Source organism: Eulemur rufifrons, chromosome 2, assembly GCF_041146395.1.
Source record: "Eulemur rufifrons isolate Redbay chromosome 2, OSU_ERuf_1, whole genome shotgun sequence".
Classification (NCBI taxonomy): domain Eukaryota; kingdom Metazoa; phylum Chordata; class Mammalia; order Primates; family Lemuridae; genus Eulemur; species Eulemur rufifrons.
Genome location: NC_090984.1, coordinates 125,612,977 through 125,632,836, shown reverse-complemented (window position 1 = coordinate 125,632,836; position 19,860 = coordinate 125,612,977). Strand labels below are relative to the sequence as shown.

The 19,860-nt window shown below is 64.3% G+C and overlaps 1 protein-coding gene across 2 annotated transcripts; it reads right to left on the bottom strand.

Annotated features, from left to right (window-relative positions):
* Positions 1-1,830: 1,830 nt before the first annotated feature.
* Positions 1,831-8,999, bottom strand: CLBA1 (clathrin binding box of aftiphilin containing 1). 2 transcript variants are annotated; one of them, XM_069465327.1, is made up of 5 exons: positions 8,569-8,999; positions 7,182-7,327; positions 5,396-5,525; positions 3,819-3,950; positions 1,831-2,287 (listed from the first exon to the last, which is right to left on the bottom strand). In XM_069465327.1, the coding sequence occupies exons 1-5, from the start codon at positions 8,983-8,985 to the stop codon at positions 2,126-2,128; spliced, it is 987 nt and encodes a 328-aa protein (XP_069321428.1). In that variant the 5' UTR covers positions 8,986-8,999; the 3' UTR covers positions 1,831-2,125. The 2 variants fall into 2 exon arrangements, with proteins under 2 accessions (XP_069321428.1, XP_069321429.1); XM_069465328.1 differs by having other exon boundaries at positions 3,819-3,935.
* Positions 9,000-19,860: the final 10,861 nt, after the last annotated feature.

Below are 19,860 nucleotides of genomic sequence, written 5' to 3'. Positions count from 1 at the left end.
TCATTTTCTCTCTAAAAGTTTCCGTGTCTCTGCTGAGCGAGTCCATGGCCTCACCTCTGCCGCAGCTCCTTCACAGCCCTTGACTGTCCTTACGCCAGGGCCATTCTGGGTCTGCGCTGCTCACTGCGGCCATGCCTTCCTGCTTTTCCGTGTGTCTTGCAATGTCTTGTAGGCTAGACGTTTTGTAGAGGCCGAAGCAAACAGTATTTGTTTCCAGCAAGGGGCACGCACCTCCCCCTGTCGGCACCAGAGTGGAAACCGAGCGGCTCTTCCATCCCTGGAGCTGGATCTGGCTTTGCTGCCGCTTTAGTTGGGACTTCAGATGTTTGGAGGGTGGTGTCTGTGCTTGGCAGCCAAGCCACAGCTTTGGGCACTGCCGCTGCGTTCCCAGATCTCGGGCCTCTACCCTCCACTGCCACCCCTCACCCTGTGCCGCCTCCTCCGCCTTTGGGGGCTGTTCCCACCCACTCAGCTACCCTGCCCTGCCACCTGCTGAGGGAAGCTGCTTTCCACTTGGGGGCGGCCCCCTTGGCTCCCCTTCCCCACTGCCAGCCTGGCCCTGGCAGGCGAGGTTGGCCTGTGCTACGGCCCCGGCCCCGACCCCGACCCCGAGGGCCCTCTGCCGCCTGCCGCCCCGCCAGGGAGGGAAGCGGCCGGGAAGCAGCCGTGGTCCTTCTCTTTGAAGGGCTCATTGTTTAGTCATTTTACGTTCTTTGTAGACTCAGCTCTGATTTGTTTGAACCATGATTCTGTATCACACTGGGCTTGTTCTGGTCTCTTACAACTTGGACACCTGGACCAGAGGTGACCGGTGGTTCTGGCCTGTCAGGTCCCACCCGGCTCAAGCAGCCCCTCAGACAGCTGCTGGGCTTGAGCGGCCGTCACCGCCAGACTGCGGCGAGTGCCCTGGGGGATGCTGGCCTGGGGACCCCGTGGGTGGCACCACACATACTGACAGGACACAGAGAAGCGAAGTCGGGGCGGGGGGCTGGGGGGTGGGGGGTGGGCAGCTAAGCTGAATGCTTGGTGGGAGGTGGCCGCAACCAGTGTTTTGGCTTGTTAAAGTCTAACTTTTAAACCACAGGTTAGGAAACTAGGGCATGGCCAGAGAGCCCCTGCCGGCAGGGCCCCCAAAAGACAGTGCCTTTGAAGGAAGCAGCATGTTAGAAAAAGTCTCCAAATTCACACCCTCGTCAGGTGAGAAATGAAAGTTAAAGCAGCTTTCTCAAGCTTCTGGCACCAAAAACGAAATCTGAGTTATCCCTTCATTATGCCTCAAAGCCGGGTGCGGCACGGTGTGGGTGGCACGGCTGGGTGGCCAGGGCCAGACAGGCTTGTGCAGGGACCGAGCCTCCTCCTCCCCCGCATGGCAGGCACACCTGCCCGTCCCCGCTGACAACCGAGTTGATAGGGGACCTGGGCACCTTCTGTGTGGCCTTGGCTGGAATGGAGACAGCGGGGTGTCTCCCCTGGAGCACCCCGGCCTTCCCCAGGTGATCACGCTCTGCCAGCCCCCTCCGTAGACCTCAGGCCTCCCCTGGGGGACAGGATTTGAGGCATCAGCCTCCACAGAGCCTCACCGAGAACACGTATCCAGGCCATTTTATTTAGTAAAATTTTACAAAAGTCAGTGCTGGCTGCTTGGCTCTGCCCTTGGCAGAGAACAGTTTCCTCAGCAGATATTCTGGGAAACCCTGCGGCCGCCAGGCTTCCTCGGGCCGCGCTGCCGTGCGGTCGTGCTGGGCAGCCTCTCGCCCACGCGGGAGAGAGGCCTGTCCTGAGGCTGTGGGGCAGGGACGTGAGCAAGGGCAGAGTGTGACGGACGGAAGGGCTTCTGAGCGCTCTGTGGCCGTCTCCCCAGTGACACTTCAACATCCTCCTCCTCTCTGCACTCACGGGCCTGACTGAGGTGTCCATCCCCAAGCACCCCACCAGCTGCCAGCGGCACCCCCACGGGGCAGGAGCCCGTGCTGTCCTGGCCAGGCCTGCGGCCAGCCTTGGGCGCAGCCCGGGACGCTGACTTGGGACGTGGGAAGCAGCTGCACAATAGTTCTGGTTTCCAGGACCAAACCAAACTAGTAAGAAAATGTAAAATTCTTCATAAAGTTACAGAGTACTCTCATTTTTAGCAAACATCACTATTAAAGAATGTCATTTTTAGGTTTCGTGGAGTGAAAATCTTCTTCCTTGGCATGGTGATGTACTGTCCGTTTCCACATAAGGGGGTCTTCAGGAAGAGGCTGTACGTGATGAGGCCCCCCTGTCTGCTGCCGGGTGGCCCTGAGAGCTGAGGCAGGAGGACAGCAGTCAGGCACGCACACACACGGCCACCGGAAAGCCAGCGTGGGCGTCTGCCCCTGGCCGGTCACCCTCCACCCCGCCCGCCTCTAGGCGCCTCAGCGCTCTCCACTTTGTCATCCTAAGACCCTGTCACGCAGCGTAACCAGAGCAGCGCACAGCATGGACACGTGCCGGGACCACAGCCCGTGGGGAGCGGCCACACTGCGTATTCGCAGGCCTCCCATCCTCGCAGCAGGTGCCCCTGCCCCCGCCAACTCCCGAGTGGCCACACAGCTTCCTTAGGCTCCTCTGACTCTGGCCTGCAGCCCCCTAGACAGTGGTGGGCCCGCTTCTCACACAGGGTCTCTGGCCCTCGTGCTCTGCGTCTGGCACTCCTGTGGGGGCCGCCACAGCCGCCCACGCCCCCCGCCCCGCGGCTCCCCCCAGACAGATTCTGCTGGGCATTTGCCCGGTCTGGGCTGTCGAGAGTGACAGCCATGAACGATTCCCTACGGCCTGTTGCTGTGAGATGACCCTCCCATCCCAGGGTGCTTTCCAAAGAGCAGATGGATGGCCCAGCGTGCGTCGGTGACAAGGGCCCTCCTGTGTGTGCCTCGGCACCTGTCACCTGTGTGCTGACCGTCAAGGGCGCCTGCCCCGCCTCGGCTGGCCAGTGCCACACTCGGCTGCACTCCTGCCCAGAAGCTGGCCCTGGCCCCCTCCTGTACCACATGACCTTCCTGCTGGCACCCCTCCAGCTCAGGTCCTTGTCACCTCCTGCTGGGCCACGGGGCAGCACCTTACACTGCCCCGCCCTCTCCGTGCTGGCGGGCAGCTGCACTGCCCCATGTCCACCGGGCATACAGGGAAAGCCCCGACTGCTCTGGGGTCCTGGGCCGAGCAGGAAGTGAGGTGAGCTGGCCTGGCCACCCCACCCCACCCCACCTGCAATACCTGGTCCAAAGTGGGCACGAGAGCCTGGCCCAGAAAGGGTTTTCCTTCCTTCATAAAGACAGGGCTGCAGGAAGAAGACCCTTTCCGGCCCTTGAGCCCTGCTCTGATGACGTGACAAAGTGACTCTGCAGGGGGAACTTTAGACCAGACCCTGAGGTGCCCCCGCCAGCCTGCTAGGCCAAGCAGCCTATGGCCAAAGCTGCCCGTCTGACCCGTTTCCTCCAGCTCCGCACAGGGAGTGCACGTGCCCTGCCCGGCAGTCACAGCCTGGTCACCCGCGCCCAGCGTCGTGGCTGCCCTGCAGCTCCTCTCCACCTGCCTCGGCCTCCTGCCAGTTCTCCCACGAGACCCACGCATCTCCCGGTCCTCTGTCCTACGGTCTTTGTGATGGCACATTTATATTCCCTGTCACCTGCAGCGGTGTTAATGCTCTGCCTGTCTGCCCTAGATAGACACGTGCATTTTTCATAGGTGCAGAATTAAGGGAAGAAAAGTAAGTGGGTGAAACACAGACGCGCGAGGGGCTACGTGAGTGCAGACACCAGCCAGCACGGCCGCCGCGGCCTCCCCTGGAGACCACTCACCTTGGTCTGGATCAGGGCTTTGCAGCGGTGCAGACGGAAGCCGCTGACAGCGAGGAGTCCTTCAGGCTCTTTGAGGTCGGAAGCCTCCTCGGCGTGGCCCTGGTCTGCAGAAAGGCTCTGGGGAGAGAGACCCTGTCAGCCAGTTAGCACAGCTGTCGGATTCCTGTTTCCTTTTACCTGAGCCCTCTACTAACTTTCATTCCTAAGCTGCAGTTATCTCCGCCCCTCCAAGGGTCACGCTGCCCTGCCACTGACTCTCGGCCCCTCCCCTCCAGGGCCTGCCACCTGCTCAGCGGGACATTGTCAGGGCCCCTCCCCTCCAGGGCCTGGGGACCTGCTCAGCGGGACATCCTCAAGGCCAGCTCAGGACAACACACCCCTCGCCCTGCCCATGCCCTGCCGCCTGGAGCTGTGCCACCTCTGAGCCTCCTGCTGAGGGCGCTGCCCCCTCATTTCCCAGCCTGCTGGTTCTCCGTTCCTTGAACATGATGCAGCCGGGTGACCTCCTTGGAGCCTCTTCTTCCAGGCCAGACCCGTGTGGCCCATGGGCAACTGACCATGGCAACCGTTCTGCAGCCCATGTTTGCCAGGGCTGGTCTGCCTGCTTGGCTGGCCCTTTGTGAGTTTCCCAGTTTTGGCAATTTCCAGATTATTTAAGAATGGGAAAAGGTCTTTGCCAGCTGGATTGCCGAAAGGCGGCCCTCACCATAATCTGCATCTTCCGCATCATCTTCAGGAACTCTGGGGCTTCTGCCCGTGACATGCTTCACTGCAGCCTCTAGCTCACTCCCTCCTGAGCCTTCCCCACCTCCGAGGGCTTCATCCTAGAGCCTGGACACGTTTGTGGGGCCAGCTACTGGCTGTAGCCCCACCCATGCCCAGGCGACCCCACACCTCCACCAGGCACAGCCACCCCACCCTGAGAGCTGTTTGCTCCCAAACACTGATGGCCCCTCCTACTCCGCCTGTCCACGATGGAGCTCGCCCCCCTCCCCTCCGCTTCCTGCGTGCCCACCGCAGGTGCCCACGCCCCCAGCTCCATCAGCACCTGTGGTGCAGACAGGCCCTGGCACCGAGAGTAGGGAAGGCTCCTGCCCACCCTCCGCCCTCCCGCGGCCCCCTCCCAGGGAGCTCCCCAGGAGGCGCCCGGCACGCCCGGCAGGCTGCGCACTTGGTGTTGTGCCACAGCACCTTCTTCCCTACCCCAGAGCTACGTGCAGACGGGTCTCCGCGTCTGTCCCCAGCTCCTGCAGGAGCCCTGGACAGGGCAGGTGTCTGAGCATGGCATGCGGCCTGAGTCCGCAGAATGCCCCACTCCCCCTCACCACTCTGCCACTGCCTCACTGTCCCCCACCCCACCCTGCCAGAGTCACCCTTCTGAGAGGTCAGTGGCTTCAGACCTCAAGGTCCTGGTGGCAGGTGCACCCTGCCGCAGACCAGAGTGTTTCCCCACCGCCCCTCCCTGTCCCAGGCAGATGGCCTCCAAGTGTGCTGTGGCCACAGGGTGGCTGGCTACAGTCAAGTGCAGCCACACTCCCAGGAGCCCCGTCTCAACGCAGGCCACCAAGCCACCGTACCTTCCGAGCAGCATCTACTCCGAGAACGAGAAAGTAGTTCTCCTGGCAGTGGGACCCGCTCCAGAGGCAGCAGGAAGCAGACGTGGCGTTCGTGTTCTGAAGGGCTCTCCACAGGGCTCTGGACTCCGAGCTGGAAGACAGAGGCAGTCGCTGAAAGGTGACCGTGAAGCCTTCCGCACAGATCGCCCGAGACGGCCCCAGGCATGCACGGCGCCCTGGCCTTGCCATCACGCAGTGACTCGCAGCCAAGAGGCACTGGCCGCCAGGACTCTAAAGACAGGGCGCCCTGCAGGGTCGCCGGGCGTCTGGTTTACTGTTCATTTCTGCACTTACTCAGACGACTCTCCCTCCCGTCCCTGCTGCGTCTCCCCGCAGAGCCCAGCCCCTGGCACCTGGTGCCGTCTCCTCCGAAGAGTACGAGCACCATGAGGCCAGATATTTTGCTAGTTTTGTCTCTCAAGTGCCTGGAACCGTGCAGGGCACAGAACAGATGCTCACAAGCTACAAGTCAATGAAGGTTTGGAAGAATGAGCGACACACACGGTGGGCGTCTGCCACATGCCATGTGAGCGTACATGCCGTGGGGGATGGGAGAGGGCTCTGCCTGTGGGAAGCTCACTCCGGCAGGGAAGGGAAAACGGGTGTAGGAGCCAGGGCGTGCAAAATGTCAAGTCATTTCCAAAACACCCTCGTGTCTCTGAACACGCTAAGTGTCCTGCTCCCCCCAGAGTAATACCCAGCCTTCGGTCTCGAGTGTCCAGCCTGCCCGGTCTCGACACCCAGGACGCCCCAGGCCTCTGGGCCCCAGCCTGGTGCTGCTGAGACAGTGAAGTCAGCACATCAACGCCCCCCGCCCCCAGCTCATGGACGGGGGCTGCACTACTGGCAGTTTCTCCCCGGGGATCGCGCTTTGCAGAAGCGCCACGAGCAGAGGGCACACTGGCTGTTTGGGCAGCACTGGCTGCAGCCTTTTGGGCTTCAGGCCTCGGTCCCCAGGCCCCTGCGGAGAGTGCCCTGGGGCAGGCGCTGGGTTAGACCACACTGGACCCCAGCAGAGGCCCCGCAGGGCCAGAGCTCAGACGTGCAGGCTGCCACTGCACGCCAACCGACCGGGCTTCCCTCTTGCTGCTGGGAGACCTGCTCCACAGCCGGCCAGGGACAGGCAGCCGGCTCGCTCCAGCCTTCACCGCCCTCCCTCTGGGGCCTTGGGCCAACGTGTCTTGAGCTTCTCAACCACTCTGCACAATCCACTCTAGCACTGTTTCTCTTTCACAGTTCAGCTGACAGTGTGTCCTTAGAAAGTGGCCATCTGCAAACAGCTGCCTCTGCGAGTCCCCCTCAGACCAGCCCTGGGGCTGACCAGGGTGGAGCCGGAGCTCCAGAGCGCTGGGCGGCCCCCACTGCTCCCGGGGTGTTTCCGGAACTGCTGCTGAGGATCACGAGGCTGCAGTGACCACGCAGCCAAGTCCCCTAGGAGGCTCCTCTGCCCACTGCCCTCTCCCCCCAGCACTCACACCGAGACAGAGGTGCTGGGCTTGGGTCCGCTTGCTCCAGGGGAGCTGGTAGGGGTTTGTCACTGAACATGGGCTCGGAGAGGAGGAGCCACAGCTAGAGCCTCAACCATGCTGCCCGCTCCTCATGGGGCCCCTACGATCCCCGCATGGCAGGGGCTGCGGGAGAGATGATGCTCAAGATACAGGTGAAAACAAAACCACACTTGCTTCTATCAAACACAAGCACAAATGCTGAGTTGCTATAAGAAACAGTTCCAGTGTAAGTTCATTACCAAAATTTGTGTACAGATTCAAGGCCAGGCTTTTCTTCACTGCTTATTTCTAGAAAATGGTGTAAGGCGGAAACATCTTCAGTTGCCTGTGGGACGGTTACTTCTTGAAAAGCAAACTTAAAAATGTCCTCGTAGCTGAGAATGGGCTGAAAACAAAAAAAAAAACATGTCACATTTAGGAGCAGTACACACATTATGTTACCTTATTCCAAATAAATAGTTTTGGTACAAATGAAATTTGTGATTGTACCATTAGTGCTACCCCCACTTGCCATATTCATTCCTAAAAATCACCACGTTATGCAGAATCACACAAACACACAGGGGTCGTGGGAAAACGGGGCACGCCATTCAAACCTCATCCGTGTCACATGAGAAAAGATGCCTCGTTATGTCAGCACTGTTTTCCATGGTAACGGGTCATGAACTCCTCGCATACAACAGTGAACGCGGCACGTGCCCTGGGAACGGACGCGGCTTTGTGGCTGAGCTGTGTGAAGTGGTAGGAGGAGGGCAGTTCGAACCGCGCGCGGTCCGAGCGCCAGGTGTGCATGGGTGCAGTAAACAGGGGTGCTGGCAGGTGGCAGGTGTGCCGTGCACGTTAGGTACTCCACGCCTCTCTCCACCTGCTGTTTCTTGTGAGATTCAAATTAAGTTCAAACTGTTCCCTAATAAATCAACCATGTTTTGAAAATAAGTATTACAGCAGAGCTGACTGTCAGGGGTGCAGGGAAACTGACTGGTTTAGGAAACAAACAGTCCAGCCCCGAGAGCCAGCAACACCATTATTTCCTTCCTTAAGTGTTTCAGTTCTCGTCTTTCATTCTTACGGTGCTTGGAATGAGCCACTTGGGAAGAGATGGCAGAGAACAGGAGCAACAAAAAGAAAAGGAAGACGAGAAAGAAAGGCTCGGAGGCCGTCACGAAAGTGTCAACACCGGGCAGTCGGCTCAGAAAGAGCCAGTGGGCCGCAGCACCAGTTCATTTCTCACAGCTGAAATGTGATGTGATTTTAGAATCTGTGAGACTTTCTAACTCTGCAGATTCAGAATTCAGACAAAAAGCTCCTTCCCCACAGGCCCTGAACTGGGGCCAGCAAAGCACAGCCCACGATGGGTGGGCGGAGCGGACACCCTGGGGAGGAGGGTCGCAGAAAACACCGGGGTTCGGTGGCTCCCATCTTGGCCTTCTGGGACCCATTGCTGTAGCCTCCTCTGCCAACTCCTTCCCTGGCCTCTGGGGCACAGGACAGTAACCACATGGCCAGGGACGAAGGCCAGGAGAGACAAGACCCCCCAAGGCTGGCAGCCCCTCCTGGCCGGCGCAGCAGAGCTTTCGGTGTGCAAAGCACTTCCCACTGACATGGTGACAAGCACTTTAGAAATACCTCGGAAGGTGGGACGACAGCGGCTCCTGTCATCCAAGGTCCACCCTGGTACAGCCGGTGGGAACCGCACTCCTCTGGGGCAGAAGCGGTTCTCGGTGGCTGAGGCTCTGTGGGTCCCTGTAGGAGCTGAAGGGACTGAGCGGACTGTCCGGACTCGGCAGAAGGTTCCCGGAAGCCTTCGAACTCCCCCCAGGTGCTGTGTTCCCCGGGGTCCCGGCGGCCGGCGGTGCAGGTGGAGCCCTCGCCGGGCCTGGGGACGCCGGCTTTCCCGTCGCGCAGGAGGAGGCTGGCGCGGGTCCTCGCCCATCCCACGTCGTCACCGCTCCGCCTCCCGGGAGCCTCTCGGAGGGAACCGTCGCCCGCTGCCCCTGCGCGGTCGCCCCACGACTGCGCCACCCGCTCCCGCCGGCCTTGCATCTCGGAGCCGCCGGGGCGCGCAGACCGGCCGGGAAGCGGCTCAGGACACATGCGCGCCGGCGAGCTGCGCTGCCAGGCTGCCGGCCCTCCCCGCCGCGGGGCCCGCACGACCGCACGCAGCGCGCCGCCGGGGGCCGGGCTTCCTCCCGCGCGGCTACGAGGTCCCGCCGGCCGCGGTGCGAGGGACCCGAGGGAGGGCGCCCGGCGCCCGGGGCCTCCGCCCGCACGGGGCCCGAGGAGGCAGCTGCGCGCGCGGCCCGAGGGTCCCCACGCGGCCCGGGCCCCGCACCCACCTCCGCCGCCGCGTCGCCGCCTCCGCGGGGTCCGGCCGGGCGCAGCGGGAAGCCCGCGTTCCCTCGGCCCGGCGCCGGCGCGTTGCCCGGCAACGGTGCGCGCCCGTCCGGCGCCGCCGCGTGGCGTCAGCACGCAGCCGTGGGGCGTGGCCAGAGCCGGCCCCCCGCTCCCGGCTTGGCCCCGCCCCTCGGCCCCGCCCCTGCGGGATCCCCGAGCCGCGCCCGGTCCTGCGGGCCCTGGGGCGAGCGGCCTTCGGGCTCTGCGCCTGCGTAACGGCCCCAGAGTGGCTCGTGTTCAGTTGCGGGGAGCCCCCAAGTCTCCGCGCGCTCCCGACGCACCCCCACGTGGAGCCGCGCGGGCCCCAAGAGTGAGAGCGGCGGCTCCTGCCCGCGTCCGGCCCGCGCGGCGGGGCCCCTGATGCCAGCTCCTCGGGGAAGGGGGTCCGCTGCCCGCCGGGCGGCAGGAGCGGTGCCGCCCTCTCCTCGGGCCATGTCCTGCCCCCGCCGGGGCACTAGCCAGCCCGGGGCAGCGCTGCTCCTGCCGCTTCCCCCCCAAGGCAGGGGGCTAATGAGCTGGCCTTGCCCCTGTGCCAGCCCCAGGACAGGGCCCTTCCATCCTGCCATCTCCCGGGTGGCTTCCAGGCCTTTCCCGTCTGCCCCACCCCCAGTCTCTTGAAGTCAACCTGAATGACCTTAACTCCATCCCTGCCCCCCGGCCTTTCCACACCAGCCCCCACGGCCATCCTCTTGTGGGCAAGGGGGGGCCAGGCCCTGGGAGCCCTAATCCCACTGCCCAGTCTACCACCATGCTCACTTATCTCCCACCCTGCGACCTCCCTGGGCCGTGTCTGGTCCCTGTCCTTGTATGAATCACCCACTCCCTCCCTGGTCCTTCTCAGCCAAGCTATTGAAATTTTTAATTTCAAAAATGAGGAGATGAGATCATTCTCTGCACCCCAGACCGTGGCCTCCTGCCTCCCCTAAGGGGCAAAACAGCCGGGCAATGCAGTGTGGGAGCTCTGCGGTCAGACTGCCCAGGACTGGGCCTTGGCTCGGCCACCGCCAGCACCGCAGTGACCCTGAGGGTGACGATCAGACAGCATCTGTCTGGGTTTGCAGACACTGCCTCAGCTTGCCTGCAGGCCCCAGGGGGTCTGCATTCGTTTGCACTGCCTGTGTGTCCCTCATTTCCTGTCCTTGCCATCTTTGAGGTCCAGGGAGCTGGAAAGGGGGTAGGGGGAGTGTTGTGCTTGTGTCCAGGTGGGGAGACTGAGCCAGGCCCAAAGGCCTGTGTGAGCAGCAGAGCTGGGGCTGCAGCAGCTCTCCTGACCCCCAGCCCCCACACCCATCTGGGCCTCGGGTTCCAGGTAGAGAGCATTGTGGCCCCAGGGTGGCTGGAGGGTGAAGTGACCCAGGAACAAGGCAGCCTCCTCCGGCTTCAGTTCTCAGCCCACAGGCCCGAGGTTGGGCTGGTAGCTGAGTACTGCCCCCAAAGGTGTCTGTGTCCTAATCCCCAGAACCTGTGACTATTCGACCTTCCCAGGTAAAAGGGACTCTACAGGCATGATTAAAATAAATTAAGGATCTTGAGGTGCAGGGATGGTCCTGGCTTCTGTGGCTGAGCCCAGTGTAGTCACAGGGTCCTTATAGGAAGGAGACAAGTTTAAAGAGAGCTGGAAGATGGAAGTAGAGGCCGGAGTGGTGCAGGTCACCGTGGGCAGCCCCTAGAAGCTGGGGGAGACAGGGGATGGGTCTCCCCTGAAGCGTCCAGAAGGAACACCGCCCGGCCAACACCCAGAACTGGAATAGAATAAATGCACTGTATGTTTTTGGTTTCTTTGTTTTGTTTTGTTTTGAGACAGAGTCTCACTCTGTTGCCTGGGCTAGAGTGCAGTGGCATCATCATAGCTCACAGCAACCTCAAACTCCTGGGCTAAAGCAATCCTCCTGCCTCAGCCTCTTGAGTAGCTGGGACTGCAGGCATTCGCCACCATGCCCCACTAATTTTTTCTATTTTTGCTAGAGATGGGGTCTTGCTCTTGCTCAGGCTGGTCTCGAATTCCAACCTCAAGTGATCCTCCCACCGCGGCCTCCCAGAGTGCTGGGATTACAGCCCAGCCTGTATGTTGTTTTAGCTGCTACATTTGCGGTATTGTGTTATAGCAGCAATAGGAAACTAATATACCTGGGTGACCCCCGGCTACCCCACTAAGAGGTGCTGCTTGGGGTGCTGCTCGGAGGAGGAGGTCCCAGATGCTCCCTCCCACTGGGCACAGGGCAGGGCAGGGACCAGGCTGGGCTATTTTTGCTTATGCTGCTGCAGCTGCTGCAGGCAGGCATCAATCATTGATGCGCAGGGCAACCTGCCTGCCTGCAGAGGACAACAGCCAGGCGGTGGCTGGGGCTCCTCACCCAGGCCCTTCCTGTGCCTGCACCCCGGACCTGGGCCCAGCCTCAGGAAGGCTGTGGGCAACCAGTGGACCTGGGCCAGGGCTGGGGTGTGGCCCCCAGCGTCCCTGTCCTGGTGGTCCCAGGGAGGAGGTGGAGCCTGTGTGTGTAGGGGAGAGAGCATGTGGTACCACAGGGCTGCAGCAGACGGCCCTCCCACCAAGGGTGGCCGAGCTGGGCTTGTGTGGTGTTGCTGGGGCAGTGAGGAGGCGTCGATTTCAGAGCCAAGCCCAGCTGCTGTGGCCTTCCTCAGCCAGACATCTGTCCCCAGAGAGGGACATGGGGAGGGGCTGGAGCTGGGCATGGTAACAGGAACCCAGGCTTCTGCTGGAGGTTCCCTCTCTCTCCTGCTCCACAGCTGCCACCCTGGAGCCAGGTTTGGGCTTCCGAGGCTCTGGCATGGCGGTGGAGGGATTCTCACTGGGCCCTGGGGAGTGAAGACCAACTTGTGGCTAGTCTCTGTTCACGTAGCTGCAGCCTGCCTGTCTGTGGGGGTGCACTGCCCCAGGGGACATCTTGAGTGACATAAAGCCCCCGGGGTACAAGGGGTACTTGGGGATAAGCTCCCCTGAGGTGGGGAACTCTCTGGACAGACACCCCAAGGTGTCTGTTACTCAGGACACGCCCAGCTCCACCCACAAGCTAGGAGAGGGCCCTCAAGATGGGGTGGCAGCGCTGGTCCCAGGGACAACCATGGCCAAACTGCAGCCCTGGTACTGGGGGGAGCACAGCCGGGCTCTGCCTGCCGAGGGATGCCAGGCCTCTCTGTTCAGAGCAGGGAGAGGAGCAGCCCTGGGGTCAGGGGTCCATCCCATCTCCATCCTGAGCCCAGGGCCCTGAGCTCCCACGCTGCAGGAGAGCACGGCTCGCCCTTCACCAGCGCTGGTGGGGAGTGGGTGGGGCAAGGCCCCTGGGCCTGGGCATGCCAGGCCAGGCTCTGGGACCGTGTCTGGGACAGGGATGGGCAGGCCAGCAGACACAGCTCCGAGAGGTCTCAGCTGTCCCAGGCTCAGGGGCAGGACCAGGGCCAAGTCCTCCCAAGTGTGGTGTCCCACACTCCCACGATGCCAGCACAGGGCTCACCACGCTGAGGTGACACTCTCACTCAGCCCCCATCCAGACAGCCTTGAGGGCTCTCCCATCTTGCTGAAGGGGAACAGGGGCTGGGGGAGCACATGGGTGGCTCAGGGTCACGCCGGGGGCAGACCCATCTCCCCACCAGGGCTCCATCCTCACCCTCCCCACAGAGCGACAGGAGCCACCACAGTCCTGCGTGGAACCTGCCGCAGAGTGAGGCCACCTGACCCCGCCAAGGGCACACACATAGCGGGGCTGGGCACACGGAGGTGGGTCTGTGCACAAAGGTGCGGATTCCACAAGACTGCCCCTTACCCCCCAGCCCTGTCACCAGACCCTAGGCACACAGGATGGGCTGGCCAAGACCCCAGCCAGACCTGGGCAAATGCTTGGACACACCCGGGGACAGGGGTACACACCCAGGCACCATAACAGCACCCTCGTTGTGCCCAGGGAGTGACTCCCTGGTGGGCAGAGCAGGGTAGGCCCCAGTAAGAGGGGTGAATGCAGGGTGTCTGGCCCCCAGGCTACACTGCTCAGCCCCAATAGACAGTCGCCACAACAGGGGGGTGAGACCCGTGCCCAGTGTCCCCACCTGAGACACAGGGTTGTGCCCCATCGTGCACGGGCTCAAGGGGAGGAGGCTGCCAGGGCCCTTTCCCGGCAGTGACTCGAGTGTCTGTCCGACCTGCTGCTGGAAGGCTGCCCGGCGGCTGCAGCCCTGCTGACGGGAACTGCCAGGAGTGAGCTCAGCTGGGCCTGCCTGCTGTGCGCGGCCCCGTGTGGGCCCGCACGTGTGTCGCGCCTGCATGTGGAGCTGTGTGCCTGTGTCCTGGCGTGTCCATGCACGTGGGCCTGAGCGTGTTCGCCAGTGCCTGCGTGAGTTTGTGTGTGTGTCTCTAAGTGCATCGGGACACATCCAAGGTGACCCATGTCTGCGTACTGGGTGAGTGTGTGATCTCACCTACAGGTGTGTTTGCGTGTCTGCGCAGCCCTTGTGTCACAGGCTGGCCTCCTCCCACCCAGGAGAAAGCGAGCGTGTGTCCGTGTGTCCGTCTGTGCCAGGCACAGCCCTTGGCGGTGCCTGTCCTCTCCTGGGTCTGTTCTAGCCCACTGTCCCCACCCGAAGTCCCTGCCGGACTCCACTCCTGTCCCCATGTGCCCTCCCTCAGGTCCACACCAGGCCAGGCCCCAGCTCACTAGCTCTCTGCTGGGACACAGCTCTCCTGGGCCCTCCCCTCCCTGCTGGTGCCCCCAGATGTGCCCCCCTCCGTGTGGTGCCCAAGCCAGGGCCCAGGGACGCGCCCACCCCTGTCCTCACGAGTTCCCTCTCCAGAGTGTGCGGATCCCGACCCCCCCCCCCCCCCGGTCGGTCACTGCCCTGGTCCAGCTGCCCCTGGCACCCCTAAGTGCTTCCCTCATTCTCGGCCCCCTGGGTGGTCTTTCCTTGGTTCTCACCCACGTCAGAGGCCCTGCTTGGAGCCTTAGGTGGCCCCTCCTGCCCTGGGAGCCACCTCCACAGCCTTGCTGCCCTGCGCCCAGCCCCACCGGGCCTAGCTTTCAGCCCCAGCCCTGTTACCCACCTCTGCACGCAGGTTACTCTGTTCCCTCTGTCCAGGGCACTCTTCCTGCACCCCGCCTGCCTCACACGAGGCCCCCAAGATCCCAGCTTAGTCTGCCAGGAGCCTTGCAAGGCCACGTCACCGCACCCCACGCAGCGCAGCCCCCTGCAGAGGCCCCAGCTTTGCAAGCTCACTTGTGTCTTCACCACACTGGGCCCCCACCCCACGCAGGGCCAGGGGTCCTTGTCCCGGCTGTGTCCCAGCCCTCAGGCTCTTGACAAGAATGGGCAGAAAGTATAACTCCCGGTGGGTGTCGTGGGCTCCGGGGCGGGTGCCCCGCCCGCACAGCCCACCCTGGGGGCAGTCTGTCCTCCCTAAAGGTCCTGCCCTGTCCTTGCACCTGCTGCTCTCCTGCCCCTGACTGCGGTGTCTCCTCCGGGCTGGGAGGTGAGGACAGCGGCCAGTGCAGGGCCTCGACACGGGGGTCTGGAGGCCCCTCCCCGGCTGGGGGCCAAAGTCAGCTCTCGGGACCCCAAAGTCGGCGGGACTGGGCGGGGCCGCGGGGCGGGACAGGGGCGGGGCTGCGGGGCGGGGCGGGGCTGCGGGGCGGGGCCTGGTGGGGGCGGGGCCGCGGCGGTGCAGCCAATGGGCTGAATGGGCCGGTGGCGCGGCCCGCGGGCTCCGCAGTGGCGGGGCGGGGCGGGGCGGGGTCCTGGGGGCGGTGGGGTCGCGGGGCGCGCGGTGTCGCAGTCTCAGGCCGGCCCGCGGCGGCGCAGGACTCCGGAGGCAGAGCGCGGCGCCGGCTCGCCCGGGCCGCCCGGTGCGCCGGAGCCGGGACCGCGACTGGACGCGACGGGCACGGCCCGCACCTCCGGCGCCGCGATGTGCGACTGCTTCCACGTGGTGCTGCCCACCTGGCCCGGATCCCCCGGCAGCGGTGCGCCTCCCCGGCCTGCAGCCCGCTCCCCTCGGGCGGGAGGGCTCCGCGCGGTGCGGTGCGGCCTGGGGCGGGTCTCGCGGGCGGTCCTGGCCTCGCTGGCTGCTCGGGGCTCTGCCTCCCTCCCGCGCCTCGCCTCGTGCCTGTCCCCGCCGCGGTCCCCGCCCTCTCTCCGGCTCTGGCTCTGTCTCTGTCTCTGTCTCTGCCGCTCACTTTGTCCCTCCGGGTGTCTGGTCGTCCCTACCACTCGCTCTGTGGCTCCCGCCTGTCTCTGTCACTGGCTGTACCTGTCCCTCTGCCCCCCTCTCTATCATCGACCCCCTGCTGTAACCCTCGGGACGTTGTCGGCCTCCTGGGGAGGTGCTGCAGAGCTGCGGAGCAGGCCGCGTGTCTGAGTGGGGCGTCAACGCCGTGGGCTGCAGGACCCTGGGGACCTGCGCCCGGCGTGCCCGCTCACCTGTTTGGGGGAGAGCCGCCCAGCTGGACCAGGAGTTGTCGCTTGGGGCCTTGGGCCAGGGCTGCCAGGGTGGGCTGGTCTGTGTCCATGGTGTGGCTGTGTGGCTGGGTCACTGGCTAGGCGGTGGCTGTGGCAGGGCTAGGCCTGAGGTCTGGGGCTTGGTGAGGGTCAGAGATCAGGCCACAGGGTCCCCCAGCGCTGGACAGGGGAAAGTGGGTGCTGCCTACAGGGATGACCCCAGATGGTCAGTACCCCTCCCTCTGAGCCACCCGCTACAGAATGGGTACCTGGCCTGGGCCTGGTTCCAGGGCCTGGGTGTCTCAGCATCTTGGAGGGCAGGGTGGGGCAGGGCAGGGGGCAGTCCCTCAGGCTCTGGTCAGCAATGCAGCATCCTGGCCACACCCAGGGCACTTGGCCAGCTGCTGGCAACAGGGCTGGGGCTGCACTGCACTGGCGCAGGCTGTACCCCACTCCCTGGGGAAAACAGATCAATGATGATGACGCAGGGGGCACCCCTCCTGCTGCAGCTGGGCCTCCCAACCCCCCTGTTGCCCACGTGTCGGGAAAGCACCCAGGCCAGGGTAGGAGGCTTGTCTGAAGGGCCAGAGCAGGCAGGCTTGGCCCCTGCAACACCTCCCTTCGCAGTGTCCCAGGTCACCCCTGTCTGCGTCTCCCCTGCCCAGATGGGAGCCCAAGGCACCCCAACTTGCCCTGGACAGTGGCCGGAGAATGATGGCCCCGGGGGGCTGGTGTGCCTCCAGCCCTCTCCTCCACTGTGGCTGGCCCTAGCCCATGTTGCTGGGGATCGGCCTGGCCAGGGGGAGAATAGCAGGGCCCCAAGGACACAGGGGCCATTGCCCTGTCCCCACCCAGCTTCCCTGCACGGCCCCTCCCACTTCCTCGCTTTTGGCACCAAGGACTCCTCCGCTGCAGGTCTAGGGCCTCTCACCTGTGCCCTGGCCTGTGCCCTCCCAGCGGAGGGCCAGTTCCTGCTTTCGGCCTGGTGCTTGCTTCCCTGGCCTGTCTGGGGCAGTCCCTCCTCGGGTCCAGCCTACAAAGCCATCTGCTCTTAGGGAACGAGGTCAGTGGCTCTTGCTGTGGCACTGGTCGGGGGCCTGCAAGTGGGAGCCCCTGGGAGTTCTGTCACTATGTGGATTCCCAGGCCCTCTCCAGCCCTGCATGGCAGCCCAGGAACGGGCATCCCTGGCGAGGCCCCCGGGGATGTGGTCCAGGCCTTTCCCAGCTGCAGTCCCTTCCCAGCAACCAGAGACCCAGGCCCTCCCCTGCTCTCACCTTTATGCTCAGTCCAAACCTGCCTTCTGTGCCAGCCATGCCAGGCCCCAGCACCCCTGGGCACCGCCCCCAGAGCCTGCGGCCTCTGCCTGCAGCCCGGAGTGGGCGCCTTCCCGCTTTGCCCAGAGGCTGCCCCCTGGTGGCCATGCTGGGAACTCCCAGCCTCCCTGCAGGGAGCAGCTCTGAGGCTTCCCCACCCACCGATGGGAGGGAGCTCCCCTGGGTGCGCCAACCCCACCCGGGGCTCCTGTCTGCAATACCAACAAGTACACCCCATGGGCTCTGGGTGTCACACCCCTGCCTGCCCAAGGGGCGGGCTGGTGCCCTCCCAGAGGCAGAGCTGGGCCCGGGGTGGCTGGAGACAGGAAGCCCCTGCCCCAGCCCTGGCCCCTGCCCTGCACTCCCCCCTGGCTTGGCCTGAGCACCCCCCACTACCGCACTGCACCCCAAGAAACCACCGCTGTCTTTGGGAGGGCCCAGGAGCAGCAGTGACACCATGAGGGGACACCTGGGTGGTCTCTGCTCTGGGGCGAGGCTTTTCCCAGGGACAGTGCGGTGGGGGCAGCCGCGAGGTGGGCTTTCGTCTCTGCGCCCGGCTGGTGCCCTCTGCATGGCCCTGGGGCTGCAGGGAGCTCTGGACCTGGTCCTGCCACGTGGGAATGTGCTGTTAGCACTGTGTGGCCTGTCACCACGCTGCTGCCTCCCTGACCGCTTGTCCACGCTGGCGGAGGGCATCAGGGAGAGAGGGCTGCGCCCCAGGGCACCTGGGAGCCCCAAAGGCTTTAGGGCAGTCCTGGCTGGAAGGGAACTGCCCTGGTGGGGGCTGGGGAGGGTACTGGGGGGCGGTGGGGACAGGGAGCTTGGCGTGGATACACGGTGTGGACCGGCCATGCTCCCCTGACCTCTTCCACCCGCCAAAGTGGCCAGGGGTCCCTGGTTATGTTGGGAGCTTCCAGCAGCGTCACCACCAGGCCCCGCCTGCACCCTGCCTCAGCTTCCAGGCTTCACTTTATTTTTCTTTTTTTGGAAGCGACGGGCTGGCCAGGAGCCAAGGCCTTCCTCTCTGGGATAAATATTTAATAGTCAGAAGCACTTTCTAAAATGAAAAAGTGGAGCTGGGCCCAGGAGGCTGGGGGCGGGGCGGGAGCGGCGCAGAGGTGTTTACAGCTGCGCTCTTCCCTCCGGCTGCGGCTGCGGTCCCTGCCCTGCCCAGCCTGCCGTGCCCTCCTCACTGACCCAGCGTGTGCTTGTGAGGGTGAGGTGGCGTTGGGGCCACCTCCAGAGAGCTCTGGGAGGGACTCCTTCCTGCCGCACGTCTGTCTCTCCCAGGGTGGGGGTCGGGCAGAGCTGCACAGGCTGTTCCGGGTGGGAGTTCGGGAACGGATCCGAGCCCACTCCTGCCCGGGCACTGCCTGGCTGTGGGCCCGTTGCTGAGAGGGCAGCTGAAAGGAGCACCCTGGGCGCCAGGGACACAGCACCTGGGGGGCCTCTCAGGCCGGGTCCATTTGAGCCCTGCCTGCTGGAGGGGCTGCCCGGGTGCTGGTGTCTGGGTGGGCGGGAGGCCCCATGAGCCAGCCCCACCCAGTGGAGTCGGGGCCCCTCTGTCTGGGCTGCAGCCTCGTCCTCACCTGTGCTGGGTGCGGGTCCGACTGGTAGGCGGCACCCTCCCTGGCAGGCCTCCATCCTGGGTGGCACCACCACCGCAGGCTCCTTGGTGACACATCCCCTGAGAATGTCTCCTTGCCGGCTGACTCACTATCAGCTGCCCCAGCCCCGCCTGCGCCTGGAGATGCCCAGCTGGCCCTGGGGTCCCAGCAGCTTTGAGCCAGCCTGGGTCTTGGCTCTGAGACGTGGTGTCTCGGCAGATCCCTGCCCTGGCCCTCCGCTGACCCAGCCCCTGGCCTGGCCCTGAGCCTGGCCGCAGGGAGCCGGGGACCCTCGGGAGCTGAGACAGGTGTGCAAGGTGGGCAAGCGCCTGGCCTTCTGGGAGCCAGGGGTGCCCTCGGGACTGACCGCAGCAGCGGCAGGGAGACAGGTGTGCAAGGGGCCGCGCCCTCCCCAGTCACAGTGGTCCTGAGCCCAGGGCCCAGGCCTCCAGCCCACCCCTTCCCTTCCTGCATGTCCGCCCCCCGCCGAGGGCACCCACCGTCCAGGGCTGTGGAGCCAAGAGCCTCCAGTGCGGGAGGGTCCAGGCCCGGAGCTGGGAGGCGCCCCAGGCAGAGGCCCCGGCCTGGAGTCCGGAGAGGCCTGGAGGCGCGGTGCGTCCTCCTGGCAGAGCCTATGTTGGGGGTGGGGGTTGTGCCAGGCAGAGAGGTCAAGGCCCCCTTGGGCTGGGGGATGACACCAGCCACATAGCAGCAGGGGCCTGGGAGGGCCCGAGTGGCCTGTGCTGTGGGAGGGACCCTCCCTCTGGCTGCTGTGGGTGGACCCAGAGGAAGGGGGGCCCAGCAAAGGCTACTGCAGTGGTCCAGGGCGGTGTTGGCCAGGGGACCGGGGAGGTGGCCAGAATCAGGTGTGTTGTGGGTGTCCGCAGGAGGTGGCAGTTGCCTGATTGGCTCAGGGGACCCAGGGAGAGAATGAGGTGGGGTCAGCTTTCTGTCCAGCACGGTGAGCCCACTCTGTGCCCACCGCCAATCTCATCCGAGTGGGGCCCTGCGCTGACCCAGCCAGCCCTGCCCCGCCTGGTGGGGGACAGGCTGCAAATTCCCAGTGACCAGGTGAGAGCCGTCTGGGGCTGGAGGTGTCCCGGGAGCAGGCCTGGCCAGCTGTCCTGTCAGTGCAAATAGAGTCTTTTTCTAGCCTTGCAAC

Excerpts from the sequence above, each read along its gene's own strand:
- CLBA1 (XM_069465327.1), bottom strand. The coding sequence starts at position 8,985 with ATGCAAGGCCGGCGGGAGCGGGTGGCGCAGTCGTGGGGCGACCGCGCA. Across the intron at positions 5,526-7,181 it reads GAATCTGTACACAAATTTTG|CTCGGAGTCCAGAGCCCTGT; the intron begins GTAATGAACTTA and ends TCTGTCTTCCAG. Across the intron at positions 2,288-3,818 it reads AAGCCCTGATCCAGACCAAG|CTCTCAGGGCCACCCGGCAG; the intron begins GTGAGTGGTCTC and ends CTCCTGCCTCAG.